A 20852-nucleotide genomic window follows, 5' to 3' on the forward strand; every position below is an offset into this window, starting at 1 on the left:
AATATTTTTCCCTCAAGTTTGTAAAAAGAGCACAGGTAAGAAACATTTCTCTTATAGGTCTCTAGAAAGGTGAAAAAGTATTGTTTAGAAATATATTATGTAACATATTTGAGTGTCTAGAAATTCAAGAGATAAAGTTAATAGCATACTGGTAAGAAATGATTATGAACTGTTGAATATTCAAATAACTTAGTTTCTTTAAAACTTAATATAAAACATGATGCATGCTTGGAACATAGGAATTTAAAGTGACTGTGTGACGTCATGGGATGACATTTGGCTGAATTCCTTTGTCAATGTAAACAAACCATATTGAAATAAAGACTAGTCTAGCCTACAGTCGAGTAAGTAGGTCTTTATGTAGTCCTGAAAGGCGTCTGCTTAATAAAATGTATTATTATTATTAAGTGTACAGTATAACATTATGTTTTGGACACTATGTTTTGACCTGTATTTTTTTACAACCCGTCTTTGAGAATTAGGAGCAAAGCTTTCTATTTAATTTACACTGGCAGCTTTGTGATGTTTTTCAATGTAAGAGGAAGGTCGTTGAGGCTGGTATGTTTTGTATTCTGAGGGTTGGTCACAGTTCCCATAGGGGGAAACACACACACACACACACACACACACACACACACACACACACACACACACACACACACACACACACACACACACACACACACACACACACACACACACACACACACACACACACACACACACACACACACACACACACACACACACACACACACACACACACACACACACACAGTATCCCCATCATAGAAACATGTTCATAGGGAAGGGAATTGGAGGAACAAGTGTAGCTGTATAGGTGCAGACTTTAATCGTTCAGATGGCATGTCAAGGAACAAAACATGGAATGTAAAGCAAAGCATTTCAGATAGTCACGCTAACCTGTTCTCAAGGTTACCTGTACTTCATTGGCATACAGCTGTACACTACCTTACGGCTTTACCGTTCTTCCCCCATCGCTCCTCTTCTCCCATAAGAAAAAGGTTTCCTATATTTTGGATCCTCCTCCTTCTCCCTCTGGTCTCCGCGCAGACATACCATTGGGGTCCATGCCCCACCCCCAGTGTCCAGCCCAACTTCAGCCTGCAGCAGGTAAACACACACACACACACACACATACACAGAGCTTTTTTGTGATTTAAAGCGTACATTTTTAACAACCCATCTCCTACCCTTATTAGTACCTGGGCACGTGGTATGAGATAGCGAAACTTCCAGCATCCTTTGAGAGAGGGAAATGCATCCAGGCCGATTACTCTCTGAGGGGAGACGGCACCATTAGAGTCCTCAACTCCCAGTTCTAGTCAGTATTTATTTCTGTGTGTGAGTGTTTAAGTGTGTCTGAACTATATCAAACTTTACCTAATACATAGACATTTAGAAGTCGACTGTCCTCCCTGAACTGAAAGCTAGTACGGTTTTCTCATAGACATGTTTTTTCTAAAAGTGGTGACAGTGTATATCTGTGCCTCCAGTAAAGGTAAGGTGCGGACTGTGGAGGGGACAGCAGTGGTCCAGGACCCAAAAAAAACAGCCAAATTGGGAGTCAGCTTCTCCTACTGTGAGTCTCTACTGTCTATAACTCTTTACCATGACTATATCAAGTCTCTACTGTCTATAAGTCTATTACCATGACTATATCAAGTCTCTACTGTCTATAACTCTATTACCATGACTATATCAAGTCTTTACTGTCTAGAACTATGTTACCATGACTTTATCAAGTCTCTACTGTCTATAACTATGTTACCATGACTATATCAAGTCTCTACTGTCTATAACTATGTTACCATGACTATATCAAGTCTTTACTGTCTATAACTCTATTACCATGACTATATCAAGTCTCTACTGTCTATAACTATATTATCATGACTATATCAAGTCTCTACTGTCTATAACTATATTATCATGACTATATCAAGTCTCTACTGTCTATAAGTCTATTACCATGACTCTATCGAGTCTCTACAGAGTCTCTACTGTCTATAAGTGTATTACCATGACTATATTGAGTCTCTACTGTCTATAACTATATTACCATGACTATATCAAGTCTCTACTGAGTCTCTGCTGTCTATAAGTCTATTACCATGACTCAATCGAGTCTCTACGGAGTCTCTACTGTCTATAAGTCTATTACCATGACTCAATCGAGTCTCTACGGAGTCTCTACTGTCTATAAGTCTATTACCATGACTCTATCAAATCAAATCAAACTTTATTTGTCACATGCGCCGAATACAACAAGTGTAGACCTTACCGTGAAATGCTTACTTACAAGCCCTTAACCAACAGTGCAGTTCAAGAAAGAGTTAAGAAAATATTTACCAAATAAACTAACGTAAAAAATAATAAAAAAGTAACACAATAAAATAACAATAACGAGGCTATATACAGGGGGTGCCAGTACCGAGTCAATGTGCAGGGGTACAGGTTAGTCAAAGTAATTTGTACATGTAGGTATGGGTGAAGTGACTATGCATAGATAATAAACAGCGAGTAGCAGCAGTGTAAAAAATAAATGGAGGGGGTCAATGTAAATAATCCGGTGGCCATTTGATTATTGTTCAGCAGTCTTATGGCTGAGGGTAGAAGCTATTAAGGAGCCTTTTGGTCCTAGACTTGGCATTCCGGTACTGGTGCAGCTGTAGAACTTTTAGAGGATCTGGGGACCCATGCCAAATCTTTTCAGTCTCCTGAGGGAGAAAAGGTGTTGTCGTGCCCTCTTCACAACTGTCTTGGTGTGTTTGGACCATGATAGTTTGTTGGTGATGTGGACACCAAGGAACTCTCGACCCGCTCCACTACAGCCTCGTCGATGTTAATGGGGGTCTGTTCAGACCGCCTTTTCCTGTAGTCCACGATCAACTCCTTTGTCTTGCTCACATTGACGGAGAGGTTGGTAATAGAGTTATAGACAATAGAGTTATAGAGTTATAGACAGTATTACCATGACTATCAAGTCTCTACTGAGTTTCCTTTGTCTATAACAATATTACCATGACTCTATTGAGTCTCTATTGTCTATAACTCTATTCCCAAGACTCTATTGAGTCTTTACTGAGTCCTTGCTGTCTATAACTCTGTTACCAGGACTCTATCGAGTCTCTACTGAGTTTCCTTTGTCTATAACTATATTTCCATGACTCTATTGAGTCTCTATTGTCTATAACTCTATTCCCAAGACTCTATTGAGTCTCTACTGAGTCCTTGCTGTCTATAACTCTGTTACCAGGACTCTATCGAGTCTCTACTGTCTTTAACTCTATTACCACGAGTCTTTACTGTCTATAACTCTGTTACCAGGACTCTATTGAGTCTCTACAACTATATTACCATAACTATTGTGTCTCTACTGAGTCTTTACTGTCTATAACTGTGTTTCCAGGACTCTATTGAGTCTCTACTCTCTACAACTATATTACCATGACTATTGAGTCTCTACTGAATGTCTACTGTTGCACAGGTCTTGTTCTGGATGAATTCAGCTCTGACTCAGGGCCTGTGAGAGAGGGCAGTTAATCTGATAATGACATCATCCCTGTGACTCTGAGTCTGTCTTAATCTCTATCCCTCTCGACCTCTCTCCCCCCCCCCCCCCTCCCCCCCTCTCCAAACCTCTCTCAGTCACTCCCTATAGTCCGTACTGGGTGCTGAGTACTGACTATGTGAGTGGAGCGGTGGTGTACAGCTGTACTGACGTGTTGAGGATTTTCCATGTCGACTACGCCTGGATCCTGGGACGTTCCCGCTTCTTGCCTGCAGAGGAAGTAGAGTACGCCAGGCAGCTGCTGGCTAAAGAAAACATTGACACCTTCAAGATGAGTGTTACTGATCAAACGGGCTGCGACTAGATGGAGGTTTAGAGGTCAGCGGTTAGGGTTGTAGGGTTAAAGGGTTATTTATGTGTCCACTTCCCTAGTCCTAACGCCGTAGACACTTCTCCCCTACTCCCAATGCTCTATCCACATGTCATTTAGCCCTACCTCTATAGTTACAGACAGAAATACAACTATCAAATACTAGACCTAGTATCCACCTCTCGTGTTTAATTAATCAATAATTAATAATCAATAAACGAGGGGGTGTGGTATATTGCACGACGCATCCGGAGTGCCTGGACAGAGCCCTTAGCCGTGGTATATTGGCCATATACCACAAACCCCAGAGGTGCCTTATTGCTATTATAAACTGGTTACCAACGTATTTAGAGCAGTAAAAATAATAATACCCATGGTATACACAATTATAATAGATTATATGGAGGAGGTTTAGAGGTCAGCGGTTAGGGTTGTAGGGTTATTTATGTGTCCACTTCCCTAGTCCTAATGTCGTAGACACTTCTCCCCTACTCCCAATGCTCTATCCACATGTCATTTAGCCCTACCTCTATAGTTACAGACAGAAATACAACTATCAAATACTAGACCTAGTATCCACCTCTCGTGTCTAATTAATCAATAATGCACGAGGGGGTGTGGTATATTGCACGACGCATCTGGAGTGCCTGGACAGAGCCCTTAGCCGTGGTATATTGGCCATATACCACAAACCCCAGAGGTGCCTTATTGCTATTATAAACTGGTTACCAACATAATTAGAGCAGTAAAAATAAATGTTTTGTCATACCCGTGGTATACGGTCTGATATACCACGGCTGTTAGCCAATCAGCATTCAGGGCTCAAACCACCCAGTTTATAATAGTTTATATACACTGACAGTTGGTCTTATAATCTTACCATCCAACATATCACTACCTACCATCTCATTTAGACTATACGTATTATATATTTGAAACGTTATGGTCTGTAGTTGGAGATCTGTTAGTTTATAAGGTAGTTTGATTGATTAAATGTCCAGCTATGTAACGATGGTGACGGTTTCTTCATGGGATGAATAGAATGCTGACAGTATGAGTCAATTCTCTGGCTTCAAATTGAAGCCATGGGGTTTCTGTATATTGGGAATTAAAGTTTTGTTTTGAAGTCAAACTGTTGACTGTCTTTTCTCCTGCAACAGTGGTTAGATTGCGATTGGGACAAGTGATGACAAGCTGTCCCCTCCTGAGTCTCTAGTCAAACAGCAAGAACTGATGTGGCCACTATAAAGCAGGGGTATCAAACCATTGACAGTGGAAGAATAGTAAAAAATCCTCAGGCAAACACACACATACATTTTTTTGCTATATGTGGGCAATGGGCAGGGGTGCATGCGTGTGGCTGTGACAAGGGTATGTGGGGAGAGGTGTGTGTGTGTGTGTGTGTGTGTGTGTGTGTGTGTGTGTGTGTGTGTGTGTGTGTGTGTGTGTGTGTGTGTGTGTGTGTGTGTGTGTGTGTGTGTGTGTGTGTGTGTGTGTGTGTGTGTGTCTTGGGGGGGACACATGACCTTACATCAGGATCCTGTTCCCTCATTTCTGCCGTGAGCTTTAGACTCCTCTGGACCCGAGACAGACAGCACCTCTGGCAAGACACACACAGGTAAAAATAACCAGACTCTTCTCATCACAACCAGGCGCACAGACGTTTGAATGTGTTGAATATATTAGTGTTATTGTTTTGATTCTGATGGAGAGTGAGTATTTTGTAAAGTTTTGAGTTATTAATTTAGAGTGTAGTTTAGAGTGTTTATCAGTGAACTCTGTGTTATGAGTCTAATATGTATGTTTATTCTACTAGTAGCTTATTCTGTGTTCGTGTTTTCAGAAGTCAGGATGAAGTTGCTGGTTCAGCTTTGAATTCTCTTCCTCTGTCTCATTGCCTGTAAACTCACTGGTGAGTCTCTCCTCCTCCATTAACATGATGCTGCACATAACAGTCTGTTTCTCAGCAGTGTTTTATTACTAACTCTTACTAATCATCAGCAACCTCTGGGATACCCTCCGTTATGTTACCTTCTGCTTGCTCTTCGTGGGGTTAGGCCGGGTTTGATGTTAAGCATTTTACGTCAAATCAATTAGTAAATAGTGCTGTATGTGTAATCCATGTTAAAGTGTCATAATAAGTACTCAGTATTGAAGATAACTGACTCAGATGGCAGATAACTATGACTAACTGTTGTATTCAGTAAGGACAGAATTGCTGCATCCATAAGGCGAGGTCTGTTTTGAATGCTGCATGTGTACAAAGAGCACTGTGTGTTTGTGTGTGTGTGTGTGTGTGTGTGTGTGTGTGTGTGTGTGTGTGTGTGTGTGTGTGTGTGTGTGTGTGTGTGTGTGTGTGTGTGTGTGTGTGTGTGTGTGTGTGTGTGTGTGTGTGTGTGTGTGTGTGTGTGTGTGTGTGTGTGTGTGTGTGTGTGTAAACCCAGTGAGGAATAATATTTGAGGAGGAAGGACGTTTCTTCGGGTATCCCAGAGTCCTCAGAGGAGGACTCTCATTTTTCCTGACTCTCAATCGAGTCTTTGTGAATGGAATACTTGGAACGCTTCAGAATGCTAAACTCCATCTCCCATCTCTCCCTCCTACAGATGTCAGAGCCTTCCCCCCTGAAGGAGGTAAAATAGACACACACACACAGACCTCTACATACAAACAGACCTTCTGTAACATGTACTGATAGGCTCTACATGATTCTTATATTATGTAGACTTCCTTGGGGTTGTCAGTCAGTGAGTGTTGTGATTTGTTTCTGTCTTTGTGGTTGTAGTTCCATACGATGAGCCCCCGGCAGTCCTCTACTGGCCCTACACCACCGCAGACTTCTGGCACTACGTAGAGTACTTCAGGTCTATTGGAGCCTACAAGCACATCAACAAAATGGCCCGGGCCTTCTATGCTCACCAACACTTGGGAGACACACTGGGATATGAGACCAACGAGGGACACGAACACTAAGAAGAGAGAGGAGACGGAGAGAGGGGGGGGTACGGTAGAGGGAGAATAGAGAGGAGAGATGGTGGGGAGAGGGTCAGGAAGGGAGAAGAGAGGGGGAGAATGAGGAGAGGGGATGGACAAAGAGAAAGAGGCCCCATAAGGTTATGTAATATTGTATATTGAAATGCATTTAATAAATATTAGGTTGTATAAGCAAATGTATTTTAACTTATCATGAAATAAATGAATGCGTCTCACACACCTGAAAAAACACATGAATTCCAACGGCTATGATATAAAACGTTACATAAATGTAATGTGCAATATCAATGAAATTTGATCTCATTGTCATAATTTACCATATTTGATGGGGATACTTGCAAGGATTGAAATGTAATGATATTTTGTATGAGGAATTTTTACAAAGATCAAGTTATTTTACAATCAGTTTTAGGTTTCTCATCTTCGGGTATGTAACTCCTTTCATTCATTTGTATTTAACTAGGCAAGTCAGTTATGAACAAATTCCTATTTACAATGACTGCCTACACTAGGCAAACATAACCCGGACGACGCTGGGCCAATTGTGCGTCGTCCTACGGGACTCCCAATCACGCCCGGTTTTGATACAGCCTCGAACCAGGGTCTGTAGTGACACCTCTAGCACTGAGATGCAGTGCCTTAGACCGCTGTGCCACTCGGGAGCCCCAAGGTTGTACCTGGAGGTTTGTACCATATTTTAAAAGGGATGTTCACATGCCTGTCTGACAGAACCTTCGGGAGGAATAAAGGGTTGGGGCGGAGAGATATACTCCTCCCACCGGGGTCCATCCGGTAGCACTCAGAACTTACTGAAAGAGAATGGAGCTCACCCACCCTCTTCATGGAAGTAATCACTACCAAAAATCACCTTCATAGAGATGTGTTTCAGGGAGGCAGACTCCAACGGTTCGAAAGATGGCATTGCCACAACTGCCAAGACCACATCCAGATCCCAGCTCGCCATTGATCGGGTCCTAGCTGGACGCAGGCGACGAACCCCCTTCATAAACCTGGAGACCAAGGGATGGCGCCCCACTGGCCTGTCCATCCACCCCACACGGCAGGCAGATATAGCGGACAAATACCCTCTCAGTGTAGAGGCTGCCAAGCCCTCATCCAAGCCAGACTGCAGGTATTGGAGGACATACTGCACCCCGCATGACTCGGGCACAACCTCATTACTGCCAAGAGCAGAACAACCGCCAGCACAACTGGTATGCAGCGGTTGGATCAGGGGAAAAGGGGGAAATGCTTAAAGCTCCAGCCCTGGCCAATCGTGAGCCAGAGCAACCAAGCCCGACATGGAGTACCACATGGGGCAGTGTGCCCTGGCCAATCGTGAGCCAGAGCAACCAAGCCCGACATGGAGTACCACATGGGGCAGTGTGCATTGTCCAGGGAGTCAACAGGTCCAGCTGCACCCTCCCGAATTTGTCCCACATGTGCTGCACCACCTGGGATGTAGGCTCCAGTCCCAAGGTGGTGGGCCCTCCCTCAAGAGCATATCCGCTACCACATTCAGGATGCCACATTTGTACGCTGCACACAGAGACGGTAGATGTCCCTGAGCCCAGAGAAGGAGCTCCCGTGTCATAAGATGGAGGCGGTGTGACCTCAGTCCACCCTGATGGTTGGTGTAAGCCACTACTGTGGTGTTGTCCGTTCTCACCAGGACATGTCTTCCCTTCAGATGTGGAAGGAAAAACCGCAGCGCCAGCAGCACAGCTCGGCGCTCTAGTGTATTGATGTGCCTGCCGTTCCAAGGGGGTAGCCAACAGCCGCTGGCCGACCTGCCCTTGGTCACACCCCCCCCAGCCGATCTGAGAGACGTCTGTGCTGACCAGCTCCCGGCGGCACATCCTCAGCATCTCCACCCCACCTGAGAGAAAGGAGCGTCAGTGCCACCTCAACAATGCCCTGAGGCACTGTGCGGTCACCCGCAGCTGGCGGTGACGTTGGCGCTTCGGGTGCAGCCGGTGGAAATTGAACCACCGTTGAAGAGGCCGGAGATGGAGCACGCCCAGGGGAATCAGCAACGAGGCTGATGTCAGCAAGCCCAACAGGCGTTGGCAAGTCGCCAACGCCTGACGAAAGTGATCGAGGCAAGATAAGATCGCATGAACCCTTCTGGTGGGCAGGTGTATTCTCATGAGGACTGAGTCCAGTTGCATGCCAATGAAGGCCACCCTCTGGGTGGATGTCAGACGACTCTTCTTGTCATTTACAGTAATGCCCAGCCCGCCGATGTGGGTCAGGAGCATGTCTCTGTCTGACAGGACCTGGGTCCTGGTCGGGGCACAAATAAGCCAATCGTCCAGGTAATTTAGGATCAACAATGCTCGGGACGTCAGAGGTGCCAGGACAGCGTCCATGCACTTTGTGAAAATGCGGGGTGCCAAGGAGAGGCCGATGGCACGCCAAAACCTATTCCCCCTCAGGATACTGAAAAGATTTGGCATGGGTCCTCAGATCCTCAAAAGGTTCTACAGCTGCCCCATCGAGAGCATTCTGACTGGTTGCATCACTGCCTGGTATGGCAACTGCTCGGCCTCCGACCGCAAGCCACTACAGAGGGTAGTGCATACGGCCCAGTACATCACTGGTGCCACACTTCCTGCCATCCAGGACCTCTGTACCAGGTGGTGTTAGAGGAAGGCCCTAAAAATTGTCAAAGACTCCAGCCACCCTAGTCATAGACGGTTCTCTCTGCTACCGCATGGCAAGCGGTACCGGAGCGCCAAGTCTAGGTCAAAGAGGCTTCTAAACAGCTTCTACCCCCAAGCCATAAGATTCCTGAACACCTAGTCAAATGGCTACCCAGACTATTTGCAGTGCCCCCCCTTTTTACACCACTACTATTCTCTGTTGTTGTCATCTATGCATAGTCACTTTAATAACTCTACCTACATGTACATATTACCTCAACTAACCGATGCCCCCGCACATTGACTCTGTACCGGTACACCCCTATATATAGTCTCGCTATTGTTATTTTACTGCTGCTCTTTAATTACTTGTTACTTTTATTTCTTATTATTTTTTTCTTTTTACACCACATTGTTGGTTAGGGGCTCGTAAGTAAGCATTTCACTGTAAGGTCAACACCTGTTGTATTCGCCGCATGTGACTAATAACATTTGATTTGATTTAACCCACAATCGCTTACAGATTTGATACACATGAATATTTACTCTGGATTTGACAAATTATGATTTTTATTATCACCTGCTTTTTATGAATAAACAGGCATCGGGGTAAAACAAAAGGTATATAGTTTTGATGCCCCACCACCACACGTTAATGTTACTTACCTTGGATCACAAAGCCAACTAATTTCCACTCCATTCATAAGCAAATACATTTGATTCTGACATTTACATTTTAGTCATTTAGCAGATGCTCTTTTCCAGAGCAGTTAGGGTTAAGTGCCTTGCTCAAGCACTTATCTGGTTGTCTTATCTGGTTGGCATGTTTTCATTTTAAGCTGGCCTTCTATTATCTACACTGAAATAATATTTTTTCAGTAGACCTCTATTATGATTTTAAAAATGTTATAGCTCATTAGTACACCCTTGTGATTGAATATATCTATTCTAGGTTACAACAATGAATAATGTTGAACTAACAAATACAATCAAGGGATACCTTACAATTTACATTAACGAATATTTATGGACCTGACTGTGTATATATTTTTGGGTTTGTGTTAGCTCACATGATATAATTAAAAAGTATGCATTAATGTGTCTGTAATATAATACATGTGGCAAAAACGACTGTAGACAATAATAAATGCATTTCCTAAGCTTCCTAAATACTTTTTACAATGGTGGAGGAGTCCCAATACGGAGGCTCGGTGTCTTCAATACAGCGACAGATCAGACGAGCTGTGGCCTGAGAACAAACACACAGGCCCACAGACAGACACATTTTTTTTACTATCCTTGTGGAGAACAAACAATTGATTTCCATTCAAAATCCAATTTTCCAAAACCTAACACTTAACCTAACCCTAACCTTAACCCCAAACCCCTAAACCTAACTCCTAACCCTACACCTAACCCTAATTCTAACCTTAACTGTTACCCTAACCATAGACTAACCCCTAAGCATTTTAATAGCCCTTTTCCTTGTGTGTGTAGCAGTGTGATGTTGTTCCCCCTAGATTATGCACCAAATTGCACACAAGGACCAATTCAAATAGGCCAGGTGAGGGGGGATGTTAATAATTTGATAATAATAATAATTCAGTGTATTTTTTTATTTAATTACAGCTGCATAGTTAATGTTTTTATTTGGTGTACAAACACTACCCCTCTCTCTCCAGAATGCACCCAGAGAGGGAGCGGTCTCATGACAACAATTTCATAATCACCTGCCTGGTGCTGGGTGCACTCTGTGACGACTTAGACAGACACACAGACTCTGTCATCCCAAGACTTAAGTCATGCTGCAACTTTAGGAAATATATTCTGCTGAATAGACATATTTGTGCAGTTCCTATTTCTTCATAAAGTGTGTAAAAAGAGCACAGGTAAGAAACATTTCTCTTATAGAACTCTAAGTGGTGAAAAAGTATTGTTTAGAAATATATTATGTAACATATTTGAGTGTCTAGAAATTCAAGAGATAAAGTTAATAGCATACTGGTAAGAACTGATTATGAACTGTTGAATATTCAAATAACTTAGTTTCTTTAAAACTTAATATAAAACATGATGCATGCTTGGAACATAGGAATTTAAAGTGACTGTGTGACATCATGGGATGACATTTGGCTGAATTCCTTTGTCAATGTAAACAAACCGTATTGAAATAAAGACTAGTCTAGCCTACAGTCGAGTAAGTAGGTCTTTATGTAGTCCTGAAAGGCATCTGCTTAATAAAATGTATTATTATTATTAAGTGTACAGTATAACATTATGTTTTGGACACTATGTTTTGACCTGTATTTTTTTACAACCCGTCTTTGAGAATTAGGAGCAAAGCTTTCTATTTAATTCACACTGGCAGCTTTGTGATGTTTTTCAATGTAAGAGGAAGGTCGTTGAGGCTGGTATGTTTTGTATTCTGAGGGTTGGTCACAGTTCCCATAGGGGAAAACAAACACACACACACACACACACACACACACACACACACACACACACACACACACACACACACTCACACACACACACACACACACACACACACACACACACACACACACACACACACACACACACACACACACACACACACACAAGCACACACACACCACCCACACAATCCCCATCATGTTCATAGGGAAGGGAACTGGAGGAACAGGTGTAGCTGTATAGGTGTCATGTAGTCTGCCTGCAGACTTCAATCGTTCAGATGGCATGTCAAAGGAACAAAAGATGGAATGTAAAGCAAAGCATTTCAGATACTCACGCTAACCTGTTCTCAAGGTTACCTGTACTTCATTGGCATACAGCTGTACACTACCTTACGGCTTTACCGTTCTTCCCCCATCGCTCCTCTTCTCCCATAAGAAAAATGTTTCCTATATTTTGGATCCTCCTCCTTCTCCCTCTGGTCTCCGCGCAGACATACCATTGGGGTCCATGCCCCACCCCCAGTGTCCAGCCCAACTTTAACCTGCAGCAGGTAAACACACACACACACACACACACACACACACACAGAGCTTTTTTGTGATTTAAAGCGTACATTTTTAACAACCCCTCTCCTACCCTTATTAGTACCTGGGCACGTGGTATGAGATAGCGAAACTTCCAGCATCCTTTGAGAGAGGGAAATGCATCCAGGCCGATTACACTCTGAGGGGAGACGGCACCATCAGAGTCCTCAACTCCCAGTTCTAGTCAGTATTTATTTCTGTGTGTGAGTGTTTAAGTGTATCTGAACTATGTCAAACTTTACCTCATACATAGACATTTAGAAGTCGACTGTCCTCCCTGAACTGAAAGCTAGTACGGTTTTCTCATAGACATGTTTTTTCTAAAAGTGGTGACAGTGTATATCTGTGCCTCCAGTAAAGGTAAGGTGCGGACTGTGGAGGGGACAGCAGTGGTCCAGGACCCAAGAAAACCAGCCAAACTGGGAGTCAGCTTCTCCTACTGTGAGTCTCTACTGTATATAAGTCTATTACCATGACTATATCAAGTCTCTACTGTCTATAACTCTTTACCATGACTATATCAAGTCTCTACTGTCTATAAGTCTATTACCATGACTATATCAAGTCTCTACTGTCTATAACTCTTTACCATGCCTATATCAAGTCTCTACTGTCTATAACTCTTTACCATGACTATATCAAGTCTCTACTGTCTATAAGTCTATTACAATGACTATATCAAGTCTTTACTGTCTATAACTATGTTACCATGACTATATCAAGTCTTTACTGTCTATAACTATGTTACCATGACTATATCAAGTCTCTACTGTCTATAACTATGTTACCATGACTATATCAAGTCTTTACTGTCTATAACTATGTTACCATGACTATATCAAGTCTTTACTGTCTATAACTATGTTACCATGACTATATCAAGTCTCTACTGTCTATAACTATGTTACCATGACTATATCAAGTCTTTACTGTCTATAACTATGTTACCATGACTATATCAAGTCTTTACTGTCTATAACTATGTTACCATGACTATATCAAGTCTTTACTGTCTATAACTATGTTACCATGACTATATCAAGTCTTTACTGTCTATAACTATGTTACCATGACTATATCAAGTCTCTACTGTCTATAACTATGTTACCATGACTATATCAAGTCTCTACTGTCTATAAGTCTATTACCATGACTATATCGAGTCTCTACTGTCTATAACTATATTACCATGACTATATCAAGTCTCTACGGAGTCTCTGCTGTCTATAAGTCTGTTACCATGACTCTACAGAGTCTCTACTGTCTATAACTATATTACCATGACTATATCGAGTCTCTACTGTCTATAACTATATTACCATGACTATATTAAGTCTCTGCTGTCTATAAGTCTGTTACCATGACTATATTAAGTCTCTACTGTCTATAACTCTATTACCATGACTCGATCAAATCAAACTTTATTTGTCACATGCGCCGAATACAAGTGTAGACCTTACCGTGAAATGCTTACTTATAAGCCCTTAACCAACAGTGCAATTCAAGAAAGAGTTAAGAAAATATTTACCAAATAAACTAACGTAAAAAATTATAAAAAAGTAACACAATAAAATAACAATAACGAGGCTATATACAGGGGGTGCCAGTACCGAGTCAATGTTGGGGGGTACAGGTTAGTTGAGGTAATTTGTACATGTAGGTATGGGTGAAGTGACTATGCATAGATAATAAACAACGAGTAGCAGCAGTGTAAAAAATAAATGGAGGGGGGGGTCAATGTAAATAAACCGGAGGCCATTTGATTATTGTTCAGCAGTCTTATGGCTTGAGGGTAGAACCTGTTAATGAGCCTTTTGGTCCTAGACTTGGCATTCCGGTACTGGTGCAGCTGTAGAACTTTTAGAGGATCTGGGGACCCATGCCAAATCTTCTCAGTCTCCTAAGGGGGAAAAGGTGTTGTCTTGCACTCTTCACAACTGTCTTGGTGTGTTTGGACCATGATAGTTTGTTGGTGATGTGGACACCAAGGAAGTCTCGACCCGCTCCACTACAGCCTCGTCGATGTTAATGGGGGTCTGTTCAGACCGCCTTTTCCTGTAGTCCACGATCAGCTCCTTTGTCTTGCTCACATTGACGGAGAGGTTGGTAATAGAGTTATAGACAATAGAGTTATAGAGTTATAGACAGTATTACCATGACTATCAAGTCTCTACTGAGTTTCCTTTGTCTATAACTATATTACCATGACTCTATTGAGTCTCTATTGTCTATAACTCTATTCCCAAGACTCTATTGAGTCTCTACTGAGTCCTTGCTGTCTATAACTCTGTTACCAGGACTCTATCGAGTCTCTACTGAGTCCTTGCTGTTTATAACTCTGTTACCAGGACTCTATCGAGTCTCTACTGTCTTTAGCTCTATTACCACGAGTCTTTACTGTCTATAACTCTGTTACCAGGACTCTATTGAGTCTCTACAACTATATTACCATAACTATTGAGTCTCTGCTGAATGTCTACTGTTGCTTAAGTCTTGTTAATCTAGTGTCCTGGATGAATTCAGCTCCGACTCAGAGAGAAAGAACAGTTAATATGATAAAAACATAATGTCTGACTCTGAGTCTGTCTTAATCTCTATCCCTCTCGACCTGTTCTCCCCCCCCCCCCCCCCCCCTCTCCAACCCTCTCTCAGTCACTCCCTATAGTCCGTACTGGGTGCTGAGTACTGACTATGTGAGTGGAGCGGTGGTGTACAGCTGTACTGACGTGTTGAGGATTTTCCATGTCGACTACGCCTGGATCCTGGGACGTTCCCGCTTCTTGCCTGCAGAGGAAGTAGAGTACGCCAGGCAGCTGCTGGCTAAAGAAAACATTGACACCTTCAAGATGAGTGTTACTGATCAAACGGGCTGCGACTAGATGGAGGTTTAGAGGTCAGCGGTTAGGGTTGTAGGGTTAAAGGGTTATTTATGTGTCCACTTCCCTAGTCCTAACGCCGTAGACACTTCTCCCCTACTCCCAATGCTCTATCCACATGTCATTTAGCCCTACCTCTATAGTTACAGACAGAAATACAACTATCAAATACTAGACCTAGTATCCACCTCTCGTGTTTAATTAATCAATAATTAATAATCAATAAACGAGGGGGTGTGGTATATTGCACGACACATCCGGAGTGCCTGGACAGAGCCCTTAGCCGTGGTATATTGGCCATATACCACAAACCCCAGAGGTGCCTTATTGCTATTATAAACTGGTTACCAACGTATTTAGAGCAGTAAAAATAATAATACCCATGGTATACACAATTATAATAGATTATATGGAGGAGGTTTAGAGGTCAGCGGTTAGGGTTGTAGGGTTATTTATGTGTCCACTTCCCTAGTCCTAATGCCGTAGACACTTCTCCCCTACTCCCAATGCTCTATCCACATGTCATTTAGCCCTACCTCTATAGTTACAGACAGAAATACAACTATCAAATACTAGACCTAGTATCCACCTCTCGTGTCTAATTAATCAATAATGCACGAGGGGGTGTGGTATATTGCACGACGCATCTGGAGTGCCTGGACAGAGCCCTTAGCCGTGGTATATTGGCCATATACCACAAACCCCAGAGGTGCCTTATTGCTATTATAAACTGGTTACCAACATAATTAGAGCAGTAAAAATAAATGTTTTGTCATACCCGTGGTATACGGTCTGATATACCACGGCTGTTAGCCAATCAGCATTCAGGGCTCAAACCACCCAGTTTATAATAGTTTATATACACTGACAGTTGGTCTTATAATCTTACCATCCAACATATCACTACCTACCATCTCATTTAGACTATACGTATTATATATTTGAAACGTTATGGTCTGTAGTTGGAGATCTGTTAGTTTATAAGGTAGTTTGATTGATTAAATGTCCAGCTATGTAACGATGGTGACGGTTTCTTCATGGGATGAATAGAATGCTGACAGTATGAGTCAATTCTCTGGCTTCAAATTGAAGCCATGGGGTTTCTGTATATTGGGAATTAAAGTTTTGTTTTGAAGTCAAACTGTTGACTGTCTTTTCTCCTGCAAGAGTGGTTAGATTGCGATTGGGACAAGTGATGACAAGCTGTCCACTCCTGAGTCTCTAGTCAAACAGCAAGAACTGATGTGGCCACTATAAAGCAGGGGTATCAAACCATTGACAGTGGAAGAATAGTAAAAAATCCTCAGGCAAACACACACATACATTTTTTTACTATATGTGGGCAATGGGCAGGGGTGCATGCGTGTGGCTGTGACAAGGGTATGTGGGGAGAGGCGTGTGTGTGTGTGTGTGTGTGTGTGTGTGTGTGTGTGTGTGTGTGTGTGTGTGTGTGTGTGTGTGTGTGTGTGTGTGTGTGTGTGTGTGTGTGTGTGTGTGTGTGTGTGTGTGTGTGTGTGTGTGTGTGTGTGTGTGTGTGTGTGTGTGTGTGTGTGTCTGTCTTGGGGGGGACACATGATCTTACATCAGGATCCTGTTCCCTCATTTCTGCCGTGAGCTTTAGACTCCTCTGGACCCGAGACAGACAGCACCTCTGGCAAGACACACACAGGTAAAAATAACCAGACTCTTCTCATCACAACCAGGCGCACAGACGTTTGAATGTGTTGAATATATTAGTGTTATTGTTTTGATTCTGATGGAGAGTGAGTATTTTGTAAAGTTTTGAGTTATTAATTTAGAGTGTAGTTTAGAGTGTTTATCAGTGAACTCTGTGTTATGAGTCTAATATGTATGTTTATTCTACTAGTAGCTTATTCTGTGTTCGTGTTTTCAGAAGTCAGGATGAAGTTGCTGGTTCAGCTTTGAATTCTCTTCCTCTGTCTCATTGCCTGTAAACTCACTGGTGAGTCTCTCCTCCTCCATTAACATGATGCTGCACATAACAGTCTGTTTCTCAGCAGTGTTTTATTACTAACTCTTACTAATCATCAGCAACCTCTGGGATACCCTCCGTTATGTTACCTTCTGCTTGCTCTTCGTGGGGTTAGGCCGGGTTGGATGTTAAGCATTTTACGTCAAATCAATTAGTAAATAGTGCTGTATGTGTAATCCATGTTAAAGTGTCATAATAAGTACTCAGTATTGAAGATAACTGACTCAGATGGCAGATAACTATGACTAACTGTTGTATTCAGTAAGGACAGAATTGCTGCATCCATAAGGCGAGGTCTGTTTTGAATGCTGCATGTGTACAAAGAGCACTGTGTGTGTGTGTGTGTGTGTGTGTGTGTGTGTGTGTGTGTGTGTGTGTGTGTGTGTGTGTGTGTGTGTGTGTGTGTGCGTGCGTGTGTGCGTGCGTGCGTGCGTGCGTGCGTGCGTGTGTGTGTGTAAACCCAGTGAGGAATAATATTTGAGGAGGAAGGACGTTTCTTCGGGTATCCCAGAGTCCTCAGAGGAGGACTCTCATTTTTCCTGACTCTCAATCGAGTCTTTGTGAATGGAATACTTGGAACGCTTCAGAATGCTAAACTCCATCTCCCATCTCTCCCTCCTACAGATGTCAGAGCCTTCCCCCCTGAAGGAGGTAAAATAGACACACACACACAGACCTCTACATACAAACAGACCTTCTGTAACATGTACTGATAGGCTCTACATGATTCATATATTATGTAGACTTCCTTGGGGTTGTCAGTCAGTGAGTGTTGTGATTTGTTTCTGTCTGTGTGTTTGTAGTTCCATACGATGAGCCCCCGGCAGTCCTCTACTGGCCCTACACCACCTCAGACTTCTGGCACTACGTAGAGTACTTCAGGTCTATTGGAGCCTACAAGCACATCAACGAAATAGCCCGGGCCTTCTATGCTCAGCAACACTTGGGAGACACACTGGGATATGAGACCAACGAAGGACACGAACACTAAGAAGAGAGAGGAGACGGAGAGAGGGGGGGGTACGGTAGAGGGAGAATAGAGAGGAGAGATGGTGGGGAGAGGGTCAGGAAGGGAGAAGAGAGAGGGAGAATGAGGAGAGGGGATGGACGGAGAGAAAGAGGCCCCATAAGGTTATGTAATATTGTATATTGAAATGCATTTAATAAATATTAGGTTATATAAGCAAATGTATTTTAACTTATCATGAAATATATGAATGCGTCTCACACACTTGAAAAAACACATGAATTCCAACGGCTATGATATAAAACGTTACATAAATGTAATGTGCAATATCAATGAAATTTGATCTCATTGTCATAATTTACCATATTTGATGGGGATACTTGCAAGGATTGAAATGTAATGATATTTTGTATGAGGAATTTTTACAAAGATAAAATTATTTTACAATCAGTTTTAGGTTTCTCATCTTCGGGTATGTAACTCCTTTCATTCATTTGTATTTAACTAGGCAAGTCAGTTATGAACAAATTCCTATTTACAATGACTGCCTACACTGGGCAAACATAACCCGGACGACGCTGGGCCAATTGTGCGTTGCCCTACGGGACTCCCAATCACGTCCGGTTTTGATACAGCCTCGAACCAGGGTCTGTAGTGACACCTCTAGCACTGAGATGCAGTGCCTTAGACCGCTGTGCCACTCGGGAGCCCCAAGGTTGTACCTGGAGGTTTGTACCATATTTTAAAAGGGATGTTCACATGCCTGTCTGACAGAACCTTCGGGAGGAATAAAGGGTTGGGGCGGAGAGATATACTCCTCCCACCGGGGTCCATCCGGTAGCACTCAGAACTTACTGAAAGAGAATGGAGCTCACCCACCCTCTTCATGGAAGTAATCACTACCAAAAATCACCTTCATAGAGATGTGTTTCAGGGAGGCAGACTCCAACGGTTCAAAAGGTGGCATTGCCACAACTGCCAAGACCACATCCAGATCCCAGCTCGCCATTGATCGGGTCCTAGCTGGACGCAGGCGACGAACCCCCTTCATAAACCTGGAGACCAAGGGATGGCGCCCCACTGGCCTGTCCATCCACCCCACACGGCAGGCAGATATAGCGGCCAAATACCCTCTCAGTGTAGAGGCTGCCCAGCCCTCATCCAAGCCAGACTGCAGGTATTGGAGGACATACTGCACCCCGCATGACTCGGGCACAACCTCATTACTACCAAGAGCAGAACAACCGCCAGCACAACTGGTATGCAGCGGTTGGATCAGGGGAAAAGGGGGAAATGCTTAAAGCTCCAGCCCTGGCCAACTCGTGAGCCAGAGCAACCAAGCCCGACATGGAGTACCACATGGGGCAGTGTGCATTGTCCAGGGAGTCAACAGGTCCAGCTGCACCCTCCCGAATTTGTCCCACATGTGCTGCACCACCTGGGATGTAGGCTCCAGTCCCAAGGTGGTGGGCCCTCCCTCAAGAGCATATCCGCTACCACATTCAGGATGCCACATTTGTACGCTGCACACAGAGACGGTAGATGTCCCTGAGCCCAGAGAAGGAGCTCCCGTGTCATAAGATGGAGGCGGTGTGACCTCAGTCCACCCTGATGGTTGGTGTAAGCCACTACTGTGGTGTTGTCCGTTCTCACCAGGACATGTCTTCCCTTCAGATGTGGAAGGAAAAACCGCAGCGCCAGCAGCACAGCTCGGCGCTCTAGTGTATTGATGTGCCTGCCGTTCCAAGGGGGTAGCCAACAGCCGCTGGCCGACCTGCCCTTGGTCACACCCCCCCCAGCCGATCTGAGAGACGTCTGTGCTGACCAGCTCCCGGCGGCACATCCTCAGCATCTCCACCCCACCTGAGAGAAAGGAGCGTCAGTGCCACCTCAACAATGCCCTGAGGCACTGTGCGGTCACCCGCAGCTGGCGGTGACGGTGGCGCTTCGGGTGCAGCCGGTGGAAATTGAACCACCGTTGAAGAGGCCGGAGATGGAGCAGGCCCAGGGGAATCAGCAACGAGGCTGATGTCAGCAAGCCCAACAGGCGTTGGCAAGTCGCCAACGCCTGACGAAAGTGATCGAGGCAAGATAAGATCGCATGAACCCTTCTGGTGGGCAGGTGTATTCTCATGAGGACTGAGTCCAGTTGCATGCCAATGAAGGCCACCCTCTGGGTGGATGTCAGACGACTCTTCTTGTCATTTACAGTAATGCCCAGCCCGCCGATGTGGGTCAGGAGCATGTCTCTGTCTGACAGGACCTGGGTCCTGGTCGGGGCACAAATAAGCCAATCGTCCAGGTAATTTAGGATCAACAATGCTCGGGACGTCAGAGGTGCCAGGACAGCGTCCATGCACTTTGTGAAAATGCGGGGTGCCAAGGAGAGGCCGATGGCACGCCAAAACCTATTCCCCCTCAGGATACTGAAAAGATTTGGCATGGGTCCTC

General features: G+C 43.8%; 2 protein-coding genes and 2 pseudogenes across 2 annotated transcripts; all 4 read left to right on the top strand.

Annotated features, from left to right (window-relative positions):
* Window positions 1-862: 862 nt before the first annotated feature.
* LOC129858904 (apolipoprotein D-like) lies at window positions 863-5031 on the top strand. Its single transcript, XM_055928134.1, has 5 exons — window positions 863-891; window positions 1020-1134; window positions 1224-1345; window positions 1518-1603; window positions 3673-5031. Exons 1-5 carry the CDS (start codon window positions 863-865, stop codon window positions 3897-3899), a joined length of 579 nt encoding a protein of 192 aa, XP_055784109.1. The 3' UTR covers window positions 3900-5031.
* A 725-nt stretch (window positions 5032-5756) lies between these two features.
* Window positions 5757-6907, top strand: LOC129858825 (otospiralin-like; annotated as a pseudogene).
* A 4365-nt stretch (window positions 6908-11272) lies between these two features.
* LOC129859075 (apolipoprotein D-like) lies at window positions 11273-16647 on the top strand. Its single transcript, XM_055928432.1, has 5 exons — window positions 11273-11431; window positions 12417-12531; window positions 12627-12748; window positions 12921-13006; window positions 15218-16647. The coding sequence occupies exons 2-5, from the start codon at window positions 12421-12423 to the stop codon at window positions 15442-15444; spliced, it is 546 nt and encodes a 181-aa protein (XP_055784407.1). The 5' UTR covers window positions 11273-11431; window positions 12417-12420; the 3' UTR covers window positions 15445-16647.
* A 696-nt stretch (window positions 16648-17343) lies between these two features.
* On the top strand, window positions 17344-18425 carry LOC129858826 (otospiralin-like; annotated as a pseudogene).
* The last annotated feature ends 2427 nt before the right edge of the window (window positions 18426-20852 follow it).

The sequence above is a fragment of the Salvelinus fontinalis genome, chromosome 7, assembly GCF_029448725.1.
Source record: "Salvelinus fontinalis isolate EN_2023a chromosome 7, ASM2944872v1, whole genome shotgun sequence".
Classification (NCBI taxonomy): domain Eukaryota; kingdom Metazoa; phylum Chordata; class Actinopteri; order Salmoniformes; family Salmonidae; genus Salvelinus; species Salvelinus fontinalis.